We start from the raw sequence: 11917 nt of genomic DNA, 5'->3' as shown, positions 1-11917 counted from the left end.
GTGAGGGGTGTGTGTGTGGGTGTGTGGTAATGTGAGGGGTGTGTGTGTGGTAATGTGAGGGGTGTGTGTGTGGGTGTGTGGTAATGTGAGGGGTGTGTGGTAATGTGAGGGGTGTGTGTGGTAATGTGAGGGGTGTGTGTGTGGTAATGTGAGGGGTGTGTGTGTGGTAATGTGAGGGGTGTGTGTGTGGGTGTGTGGTAATGTGAGGGGTGTGTGTGTGGTAATGTGAGGGGTGTGTGTGTGGGTGTGTGGTAATGTGAGGGGTGTGTGTGTGGTAATGTGAGGGGTGTGTGTGTGGGTGTGTGGTAATGTGAGGGGTGTGTGTGTGGTAATGTGAGGGGTGTGTGTGTGGTAATGTGAGGGGTGTGTGTGTGGTAATGTGAGGGGTGTGTGTGTGGTAATGTGAGGGGTGTGTGTGTGGTAGTGTCTCTTGGTCTGTTTCTATTGCTGCAGTAAATACCATCAGAAAAGGGTTCACTGCACTGATTAGCATGTTTTTTATTTTTTTTAAATATTAGGGGCAGTAGTGTCCAGTGTGCACTTCAGGGACCTGACCACTGAATCCTGCAGGCTGTAGGATCTGAGAGACTGTAGATGATTAAAATGATATTAAATATCCAGAGCTGGAAATTAACGTCTGTGTGAAAATGTGATTTATTCAAATCATTTTCCTTAAATATTTTCCAAAATTGTGATTCTGGTGTGATTTTTTTTAACACGGTGTTGATATGGCAACAAGTAAAAACAGGAAGTTTCATCATAGCAGTGTTCGTGAGAAGACTGTAACTGTGTGTCCTGTGTTAAGTTGTGCCTCGCTCTTCCCATAAAACATACAAACGTCTCTCCATTACATGCTTAGTCCGTAATCACACTCTCCATCTCTCTCTCTCTCTCTCTCTCTCTCTGTCCATCTCTAATGTTCTAATGTTCCGTTTCTGTGCTTTGTGAAAGTGAACAGCGTGAGGAGGATCACAGCATCACTCTCCTCTACATCCTCCAGCTGACCCTCTGTGTTTGGGAATATTCAGAGTGAGGGGAGAAATTCCTGGGAAGAGAGCAGGTGGTGGTGTATCTGCTGCCCAGTGGAAGAGGCTGCGCCGGTCTGAACGGTGGACCGAAAACCACTGGCTTCTCCTCCGTCACTGACCTCCTGTGCACAGCGGAGTGGACACTGCCGCTCATCGGATTCTCAGAGCCGAAGACGTCACTGACCAGACACAGGGGGCTCCGGGGAGCTTCGGCCCAGGACATCTGCCTGTCCACAAGTCCACGGCTGGGATGGAAACCTGGACTGGACACCGGAGACACAGTGGACATGGAGGAGTGTCTCCGGGGCAGAGACATCGAGCGGCTCCGGCTGTAGACCTACACAAGGGAGACGTAATGGACAGAACGAATCAAAAACATGGAGGTTAGTTGGATGTCAAGATTTCTTCTCATGGTCTCATTGTTGTCTTTGCTGTCCCCTAGTGTCTGTCTGTAATATCGCTGTTTGTGAAGTCTTTCGTTTTCCTGAACACATACAGCTGAATAGAGTAGTGAAATACACGGCTGATTAAAACAGGAACTAATCTGGAACCAGGAACTAACATTACATGGCATTACAAATGGATTGTTAAAAAGTATTGTGTGGAGAGTTTTAATAAGTAAATAAATGTTGATAAATGAATAAATGTGGATGATGTTATAAGAACATAATAAACTTTACTATGGTTACATTAACTCGCTTCATCAAACAGACACACACACAGACACACACACACACACAATCTATTTATGTTAGTTTAAATCAAATATCAAATCTGTCATCAAATCCTGAACGTCTGAAACCCTCCAGTGATGTCAGTCTCACTGAAAGGCGGCTGGTTATTTCTTTCAGCAGAACCTTTCAGCACTTACCTCTGTGATACAGGCCCGGGCGAGCTGGCAGCTGTGGGCCTTATCGAGTTCCTGAGCAGAAGCTGTGTTTAATAAGGAGAGCGTGTGGTAAAGATAGACGCATGTGCTGCTATATTTAGGAAGGAGTGAGCTCTGTTGCAGTGTAACGTGAACAACAAGCAGGCAGAAGATTAGAATAAAACTCGGCGTCCATGAGACAAATGTGTCCAGAAGCCCGAGAGCACAAGAACTAACCGTCTATAAAATATCTAATCACGATTCCTTTATTATCACTGAGATAAGTCAGGAAAAAATTATTATTATATTATTATTATTATTGTTATTATTGTTATTATTATTATTATTGTTGTTATTGTTATTATTATTAGTGGTGAATATAAGTGCTCACCACTATAAATAAATAAAGTATAAATTGTTTATTTTCTAGACAATTTCTTTCTTCATGACGTGATCAAAATAATAAAATTGTGAATTATTATCTGACATGGTCTCAGGGTCTGAGTTTAGAATTTATTCTGGAGAAAGAATGAATTATTAAAAAAATAATAATTTTCTATATGTAAGAAGACGAGGCTAAATGGGCAAACACAAACGTGACTACAGAACTGTGCAGGAAAAAAGACAAAAAAGAAGACACAGAGCTGAAAGAAAGAAATAAAGAAAGAAGGCAGACAGAGCTTGCAGAAATTTTTAATAAGGTAAGGAAAAAGTCCAAGAAGAAGTGCAATATTTTCGGGAACTATAAGAAGAACAGACCAAATGGAAGACGATGTAAACCAGGATCATATTATTATTATTTTTACACCAGATGAGAAACAGGGCTGTTCTTCATGAACTGGATTGTGTTTATAAAAAAATCACTTTCTGCTCAGCAGGGAAACTCTGAATGAGTTCATAATGAAGGAAGAAGAAACCTTAAAAAGCTACAAAAACAAAAGAACATAAACAACTGACTGAAGAAGAACACTTCAGAAGTTCCATCAGTTTTTTCTATTTAGTTTGTCATTTCAAAACCAAACTCCAAATCATGTGAGATCCAAACACGGCCTTTACATTGTCCAGCAGTTCTTTTATCACCAGGTGAAATCCTCTCCTGACTTTGCGGACACTGTATTCAACCCTCACAAAGTAAAGACAATAACAACATTATCTCATCTAAAGTACTTTAATATAAACCTCATCACCTGGCTATAACCATTCAATATTCTCCTGAGATTAGAAATAAATCTCTTTCTGTCTTATTCAGTATGAAATAAATACGAGTCTGAAGTAATGTATTCTTTTCCTTTAAACAAATAAAAAACCTTTGTTTCTCCTTCTATACACAGACTGCACCACTACTTCTCTTTCAAAAACATCTCATTAACCTCATTAACATGTAGAGACATTCCATGGAGCTGAGAATTCCACAGCTTGAACCACAAACTAATTCTGTTACAGAACTATCTAACTATTTAACTATCTTTAACAGAACTAACTATCTTTAACAGAAATAAGTGTAGTCTTTTAGGTCATGTGACTATTCCAGCAAACTTTAAGTAATTTTCCATAGGAATTGATTATACTTATTTTCATCTTATTTTTGTTTCTTTGTGTATATTGCTATTCATGTCACAATATCGTGGGTAATTGCATTTTTGTTTTAAAGTAATACATTGAGGTTTATGTGTGAGTGATGTCATTTCCGCCTGTGTAATTGCCTAATTGTTTCCCCACCATCGCTCACAACAGCTTCGGTCATGAGCGAGGCGGGAATGTTGCGAATGGACTCTGTAGTAAAGTGCTAAAATCTAGCAGATTAAGTTAAGATTTTGGTCAGTATCCTCGGATGGCATGTTTTTATGTTCGATTGACTCACATACTGTGCTCAATTTTTGCTAGCTAATTGTTGCTGTGTATATTTGGAGTTTAGTGTTAACGAGCTGTGTAAGTTGGGCTGAAGTTTCCGCTCTGCATGCCATTTTAAAACTTCAGGTTTATTTCATATTGCTTAGTAAAAATGCACAAAATGGTGGAGTTTCAAAAACATCATGCAGTTTATTTTGTTGAAGTATATTTCCCTGTTATGTCTGAAATGCTGTGTGTATATTTGAATTAGATGATCAGATACAGGTGCAGTGTTAATGGGGTCAGGGGTTTACTTTCCTCTCTCTTCACACTCCTCACAGAGACTACAGGACTGAGGGTGTGCAGGTATAAACTGCAGGTACATCGAATCTCAGCAATAATATTACCACTATATGACAATCATATGCTTAGACTGATTTATAGAGTTTAGACTGAAATGTAATTCTGTAAAGAGGTTTCAAAGTATGATGTATGTAACATGTTAGTATATTGAACCTATGTGAATTTTATTGAATGTGTTTAAGAATGTGTGTGTAATGTGGTACAGTGTAATGTGAGGCATGGTTTGATGGAAATGAGTGAAATGTGAAACTGTAAAGTAAAAGAGTATTTCTAATAAATACTCAGAACAGCTTGGACATGATGAGGCAGACTCTACAGAACTGAGGGTGTGTTGTGATTTGTATTAATCCTTATCCTGTCTTTAATAAACTGCAGATAGTGTTGTGGGATTTCTCTGTGGCGTGAGACGAAGTACGCTACATAGCTATCTAACTATCTTTAACATAACTAACTAACTAACTATATTTAGTATCTTAAAATAATCTCGACTCTTTGCCGTTATTTTCAGTAGCTTCCCACTTGTGCTTTTTCAATGTAAACTCTGCTTTTAGTGCAACATTACGACTGGTTTCCACTGCTTTCCAACAACAGCTGGCTTTTTCGCAGAAAACTTAGGCTTTGGAGCCAATAGCACGCTACATCTAGAAGTAATTTCACTATTTAGAGGGAAAGAGGAAGTGGACAGAAAAGCATTGCTCCCAGTCCTAGTGGGAGGAGTTGATTTGCTCCTGGAGGCTTTGTTTATTGGGCCAGGATACATGGTGCATGGTGCTGGTGCTGTAGGCTGTGCAGCAGGACAAGCTTCAGCTGAAGTGGACTGACGAGTGAAGGGATAAGGAACACTCACCGGTCCACTGGGTTTGGCACCTTGCTGAAAAGACTGGCCACTTCCCAAAAAAGGGACTGGGGACGAGGCTTGCAGATAGCCCTGGGTTTGCTTTAACTCTGCAGGAGGAGCAGGAGATGTTTTGGGGCTCGAACCCTTGGCTTCATTGTTGGAGCTGTAGGTGAAGAGGGATGAGTCCAGCTGATACGGCTGATGCTTCATCACATCCATAACACTCAGAGTTTTTGCCGCGGTCTTTGGTTTTTCCATGTTTCCTTTGGGCTTCACATTTGAGCTTGCTGCAGGAAGAGATTGCTTCTGTGCTGCCGGAGGATAGAAAGGTGACACTATGGGGTTATAGGAGACAGGAGGAGGGGCTCGGACATTGGAAGAATATTTCCAGGTGCTTGGCATGGACAGCGTGGGTGAGGGGGACCTGCCTATGTTGGCCTGGACAGTTTCAGCATCTATTATAAACTTCTCCATACGGGACTGTCGTCTAGCAAAAAGTTGTGCACCCTTGCCCTTAAGCACTTGGCCATCAGAGGACCCTATTTCTGAGATTGAAGAAATTGGTGGAGCTTTGGACGGACGGAAATATGATCTTCCTTGTTGGGGTGGGCAGGAAACCACAGAACTGGTACTTTGGGGTTTAGCCCTTGGGAACCTTGGCTGTGAGGGAGATGCTGAAGTGAGGGGCTGTTGTGGTTCTGATGACCAGGTAGGTTTATACGAAGCTGATGGTTTGGTTGGTAAATAGTCAGACACATGCTGCTGTGGTGTGAGCCGAGCTGGTGAAGGAGCCCAGGGTTTGGTAGCTGGCTGAGATTGAGGTGGATGAGGTGGAGACCAGGTCTGTTGTACAGGAAGAGGACTTGATGGTGTAAGGGGACTGTGAGCGGCATTATCTTCTGGAGACCATGGGGGACAATGTGGGTTGATTGTAGGCTTGGGAAGAACTGGTGGAGGTTGTTTCTGTCTGAGGGTTGGAGCTTGCATGAAATTGCAAGCCTCTGCACCAAGACTAAAGTAATCTTCCTCTGGGGGTTCATTAGGGTTGGTTTTATTTTTTCCTCTTTTTTTCATTTCAGGCAGAATTACACTCTTGATAGCCGGTACAGCAATCCGTTCATCACGAGAAGCGATTATATCTCCTGTGGGTGACCACACCTGTGGGCTTGTGTTTACTGGAACTGGAACTTTGAACACATTTTCAGATATCTTTATTGTTGGGCTTGGGACATTTCTGACAGGATAAAATTGTGCTGGGGATTGATTCAGACCGCTCAGAAAAGGCTTAGCTGTTCTATTGGACACGAGTGGTTTGGATGTTGAAGAATCTTGACAGGAATCCAGACCATTAATACCAGTGTCAGGCTGGAGAAAGATCTGCTGTTGTGTTTGATGATCCTGATACGTTAGTTGATGCTTGACTTGTTCATTTTGTTGGAGAGGTGGAATGTTCACCTGAGGCTTTGAGGACGGGTCAATCTCAGGTTCCACAAATGCTTCCACAGGTATGCCTTTACTCCTGAGGTCCTCATGTTCTGCAGCGATTTCATCAATCCTTTGACGCCGTCTTGCAAACATCAGGACCCCTTTGCCTTTTGTCTGTGGAAGGTGCTCCATATTTTTTTCCCAGTTAGATTGTATTGACTGATTTTTCTTCTTGATCTGGTTCAAAGTTGTAATAAAGTAAAATGAGAATATTCTTATTCACTGGTTACTCGCTATGCTGCCTTTAAATCCTTACCTGTTATCAAAACTCCTTTCTGTGGTTCTTCTTTACCTTTTATAAACATTTGTTGGCAGTGCTTGAAATTCACCACCTCCTTCTCCTTAAGGTTTCTTGCAGCAGCCAAGAACCGAGCAATGTGTGTACGTTCAGGTTCAGCTTTCTTCAGGTGTATTTCTGCTCAGTCTTAAGCCTAAAGGGGGAAAAGGAAGATGAGATAACCGGGATATGTTAGACTTCCTGAACTTTACTTATAAAACAAATAAAGGTACAACTGTATAATATAATAATAAATAACAGATATGCTGCTGACACTCTCAGTTGTTCTTGGCTTGATCATCTGTCTAGTGGGATATGCAACCATCATCAGGACACAGATATGCATTTGACAAGCTCATGGAGATGTGCCATGGCCTGCAGTGGTCAATTTTTAGATCTACATAAATCAGGAAGGTTCCAGCCAGTATGAATATCATCTCATTTAAAAGCATGAGCATGTGAACCATATCCAAGCTTCCTTATTCACAACAGGCTTGCGCTGTTACTGTTGGTCCTCTAGAGGAGTGCATTAAGTCACCTGAGATCCAGTCCAGAAACTCTCTTTTTAAGGCAGTCAGGCACATTTGCCCATTCTGGAGTTTTATTTTAAGAGCTCAAACATACAAAAGATCATGAAATCCTCTGGCAAAAGTGAAGCTGCTCTTACAGCAGGAACACTAACCTTGGCTGGCCTTAGAGTGCTATAGATGGTGTGGAGAAAGAAACGTTCACTTTGCAGTGGTCAGGTCCTAGCCAAAAAAGATCAGATGACAAACTGCACATGCTGGTGTCTGTCAAAGCTCTGTGGATGAGTGCACTGTCTCTGAGGGCTACAGGTTGCTCCCAAATGTTGAAATGGGAATCTGGGAATAGCTTTTCTCACGCAAACCCCAATGCCATTTTTGTAGTGAGACTGGTCTGAATCGGCTCAGCCGTGGAAATCACCTTCTGACTCGTGGATCTAAATCAGCTTTCATCATCCACGGCTATTATTAAACACGAAGCAAAATGATCTGTGCTGATGATTATGTAAACATCCAGAGGAGAGCCCTGCATTCACAAGGGATTTGTACATGTATAGCGCACTACATCCTCGTTCAACATTCAGCTACACAGCAGAAAAAAAGCCAAAAGCTGCTAAGAAAAAGTAGCTGATGATGGACTTGAGAAACTTCCTACAGTTATTTTATGGCTCAGAGACATGCAGACTTCAAGCTTATAGATGTGTGGAGCTTTATGTAATGAGCTAGAACCATTATCATCAGAAGTCATTATGTAAGCACACAACACAAACACACACACACACACAACACACACACACACACACACACAACACACACACACACAGAGCTGTATTTATAAATATTATGTTTCCAATCTAATCAGTGTTCCTACTGAATATAAGGAAATAGAGTGAGAGATGGAATTTGAATTCTACACAGAAGGAGGTAAGGAAGTCAGGAGAGAGCAGATGGACTTACATGCTGCTGTTGGTCTCGTCTGTGGTCTGATGGCTCTGTGAAGTTCAGCAAGTGAAGCCGAGCCCCTGCCCTGCCTGCTCAGCACCCTGGGTTTGAATTCCACTCAAGATACATGACACGGGTGGTGCTGCCTCTCTCCCTCCTCCTTTTCTTCCATCTTCTCCTCCTCCTTCACCGCCTTCCACACATTCCTAATCAGATTGTTTCCTGGGCCAGAGTAAGGATTTGGATTATATGAGGTAACCAGACTTCTCTGGTTCTCTGAGATGGTTTGATGAACGAGAGCGATGTTATGGAGGATCAGGATAGTGTTCTGGTCTGCAGGCTCCTCCTGAAGGGTCAGCTTCCTTGGGGAGGTTGTGGTTCTTGCTTTTTCTGGAACTGAAAGCACTTGTAACTCATTGTTCTGCATCCTAAGCCTCAGCCTGGGAGTAGCAATGACCTTCAAGTTCACTAAAACCAGACAAGTTCTCTGCATCATCTACAGCATGATCCATTAGTAGCAGAGCTAGAGTACATCTGTGAGATACAGAGAACTTTCAGGGGTTTATAAACAATCAAACATGGAGGAAAGATTTAAAAACTTTCAAGCAAAAAGCACCAGGCATCTAAATGCTCTGCACATGTCCAAAAAGGGAAACAGTTCTAAACTCCTCAAAGCTCCAGAGCTGTGTGTGTGTGTGTGTGTGTGTGTGTGTGTGCATGGTATGGTGAACCTACCATGGTGTTCCTGGTATAGAAGCTGTATTTCCCTGAGTGTGTTAGAAGATGAAGGATTTGGGGTTGAAGGTTGAGTGATGGATACAGGAGCCTTGTTTAGATGTGATGATGTGTTGTTTATACGCGTCGTTCAGCTCTGTCGCTAACACATGAAGTCAGAGAAAACCTTTCAAATATCTCTGACCTTTTCTGATGTTAAACAGCGAGGCGGAGGTGTGCACACAGCTACGAGCTTCTGACAAGGCCTAATATAGACAAGTGAGACAGACTGGACTAGGGAGCCACAAGAACCCTGAGAGAGAACAGAGAGAGAGAGAGAGATAGAGAGAGAGAGAACCCTGAGAGAGAACTCCAAGAGAGAACACTGAAAGAGAAACCTGAGAGAGAGCCCTAAAGAGAACCATATGAAAGAACCCTGTGAGAGAACTCTGAGAGAAAACTCCTAGAGAGAACTTTGAGCGAGAACTCTGAGAGAGAACTCTGAGAGACAGAGAACCCTAAAAGAGAACCCTAAGAGAGAGTGTACCCTGAGAGAGAGGGAACTCTGAGAGAGAAAGAGAACCCTGAGAGAGAACCTTCAGAGAGATCCGTGAGAGAGAGAACCCTGAAAGAGAATCCTGGGAGAGAGAGCTCTGAGAGAGAACCCTGAGAGAGTGAGAAACCTGAGAGAGAGAGAACTCTGAGAGAGAATTCTGAGAGAGAGAGCTCTGAGAGGGAACCCTGAGAGAGCGAGAAACCTGAGAGAGAGAGAACTCTGAGAGAGAGAACTCTGAGAGAGAATTCTGAGAGGGAACCCTGAGAGAGCGAGAATCCTAAAAGAGAGAGAACTCTGAGAGAGAGCCCTTATAGACAACCCTGAGAGAGAGACCTTTTAGACAGAGAGCCCTAAGAGAGAGAGCCCTGAGAGAGAAAGAACCCTGAGAGAGAGAACCCTGAGAGAGATTTGTAGGTATTTGTACATGTGCTAATCTGTTTGTTATAAACAGTGTTATAAAAAGCACTTTACACTGTAATGTCATTGGTGAAGCCTTTTACAGCCAAACTGTGGAGAATTTAATGAGCAGTGCAATAATAATAATAATAATAATAATAATAATAATAATAATAATAATAATAATAATGCAGCTAATAAAAGAGCTTTAGGTCTGCAGCAGTGTGTAATAAACTCTAACCTGAAGATAGCTGTAAGTTCTGTTAGTGATGAACTCTGAGAATGAGCTTCACCTTAACCTTCATGTCAATAACCAGGAGCCTGCAAAAGAACTGTTCCTCAGAGGGGAGTGTTACAGAGAAATGTAGAGCAGCTCTCTCTCTCTCCCTCAATCTCTCTCTGTCTGTCTGTCTCTCTCTCTGTCTCTCCCTCTGTCTCTCTCTCTGTCTCTCTCCCTCTCTCTGTCTCTCTCTCCCTCTGTCTGTCTCTCTCTCTGTCTCTCTCTCTCTCTCTCCCTCTCTCTGTCTCTCCCTCTGTCTCTCTCTCTGTCTCTCTCCCTCTCTCTGTCTCTCTCTCCCTCTGTCTGTCTCTCTCTCTCCCTCAATCTCTCTCTCTCTCTCCCTCTCTCCCTCTCTCTGTCTCTCTCTCTCCCTCTGTCTGTCTCTCTCTCTCCCTCAATCTCTCTCTCCCTCTGTCTCTCTCTCTCTCTCCCTCTCTCCCTCTCTCTGTCTCTCTCTCCCTCTGTCTCTCTCTCCCTCTCCCTCTCTTTCTCCTTCTCTCTCTCTCTCTCTCTCTCTCTCTCTCTCTCTCTCTCTCTCTGTAAATGGAATGGTATTCAGTGTTTGGACCTGAAGAGTAAAGCAGCTTTCACATCCTGGAAGCCAAACAAAACATTTGGCTCGGTTGTTTTTCCACCATATGGGGTCAGATCTTTTCGTCTTCTGATGGACCACATTGCCATTTAAGTCGTCCAGCCATCAGACACACAGAGTGAGGGCAAAGACGGAGAGAAATGAGGGAAATATTCTAATGAAGTGTTAGTGTGACTGTGTGAAGACCTCCTGCTAAGGAGCTGCTACTGGAGGAGCTTCACTTCATCAGCATTAAACACACACACACACACACACACACACATTAGAGATTAGAGGAGAAATATGTGAGACAGTGTGGGAAAAATCACTGACTCTTCACACAGAAAGAAATGACCACTTTGTAGACATGTACACTATACTGCCAAAAGTATTGGGACACCCCTCCAGATCATTGAGTTCAGGTGTTGTTTTTCAGGGGTTGGGCTCCGCCCCTTAGTTCCAGTGAAAGGAACTCTTAATGCTTCAGCTTCATACCAAGACATTTTGGACAATTTCATGCTCTTTGTGGGAACAGTTTGGGGATGACCCCTTCCTGTTCCAACATGACTGCACACCAGTGACCAAAGCAAGGTCCATAAAGACATGGATGAGTGAGTTTGGTGTGGAGGAACTTGACTGGCCTGCACAGAGTCCTGACCTCAACCCCATAGAACACCTTTGGGATGAATTAGAGAGGAGACTGTGAGCCAGACCTTCTCGTCCAACATCAGTGCCTGACCTCACAAATAGAGGAATGTTCAAAAATTCCCATAAATACACTCCTAATCCTTGTGGAAAGCCTTCCCAGAAGAGTTGAAGCTGTTATAGCTGTAAAGGGCAGACATCCCAGTTTTGGCCTGGCTCGCAATCCTGAATTCAATGACTTGGAGGGGTGTCCCAAAACTTTTGGAAATATAGTGTATTAATAATTTAAACAGATTTAATTTTCTGAGCTTGATTAGCTTGATTGATTTTCTGTAAACCTCACAGCAGGTAAGTAGAGTTTAATAAACACAGATGTAGGTTTAATAAAATTTGTCAGACTTGTTAACTCTGGACTCACATCTGGTCATTAACTTATCAGGTCTGAACATATTGTGACACATGATGTGCTGAGGGTTTTAGCCACAGATCCTCTTTAACCTGTCTCATGTCAGTGCTGAGCAGATTCGGGGTTGTCATGGTAACGTGGAAATATATTTCAGGTTGAAATAAATCAGAAAATAAGAGATCTAAATGGAGAGT

At 42.6% G+C, this 11917-nt stretch overlaps 1 protein-coding gene across 3 annotated transcripts; it reads right to left on the bottom strand.

Annotated features, from left to right (window-relative positions):
- Positions 1 to 630: 630 nt before the first annotated feature.
- On the bottom strand, positions 631 to 8503 carry synpo2b (synaptopodin 2b). Of its 3 annotated transcripts, none has more exons than XM_058384384.1 (4): positions 8171 to 8352; positions 6669 to 6843; positions 4937 to 6589; positions 631 to 1365 (listed from the first exon to the last, which is right to left on the bottom strand). In XM_058384384.1, the coding sequence occupies exons 3-4, from the start codon at positions 6542 to 6544 to the stop codon at positions 988 to 990; spliced, it is 1986 nt and encodes a 661-aa protein (XP_058240367.1). In that variant the 5' UTR covers positions 6545 to 6589; positions 6669 to 6843; positions 8171 to 8352; the 3' UTR covers positions 631 to 987. The 3 variants fall into 3 exon arrangements, 2 of the variants coding, with proteins under 2 accessions (XP_058240367.1, XP_058240368.1); XM_058384385.1 differs by having other exon boundaries at positions 6705 to 6843; XR_009204030.1 differs by having other exon boundaries at positions 1227 to 1365; positions 1900 to 6589; positions 8171 to 8503.
- Between the last annotated feature and the right edge of the window lie 3414 nt (positions 8504 to 11917).

The sequence above is a fragment of the Hemibagrus wyckioides genome, linkage group LG29 (genome assembly GCF_019097595.1).
Source record: "Hemibagrus wyckioides isolate EC202008001 linkage group LG29, SWU_Hwy_1.0, whole genome shotgun sequence".
Classification (NCBI taxonomy): domain Eukaryota; kingdom Metazoa; phylum Chordata; class Actinopteri; order Siluriformes; family Bagridae; genus Hemibagrus; species Hemibagrus wyckioides.
Note: the sequence above shows the minus strand (reverse complement) of the source record. Positions and strands in the feature narration are given on the sequence as shown.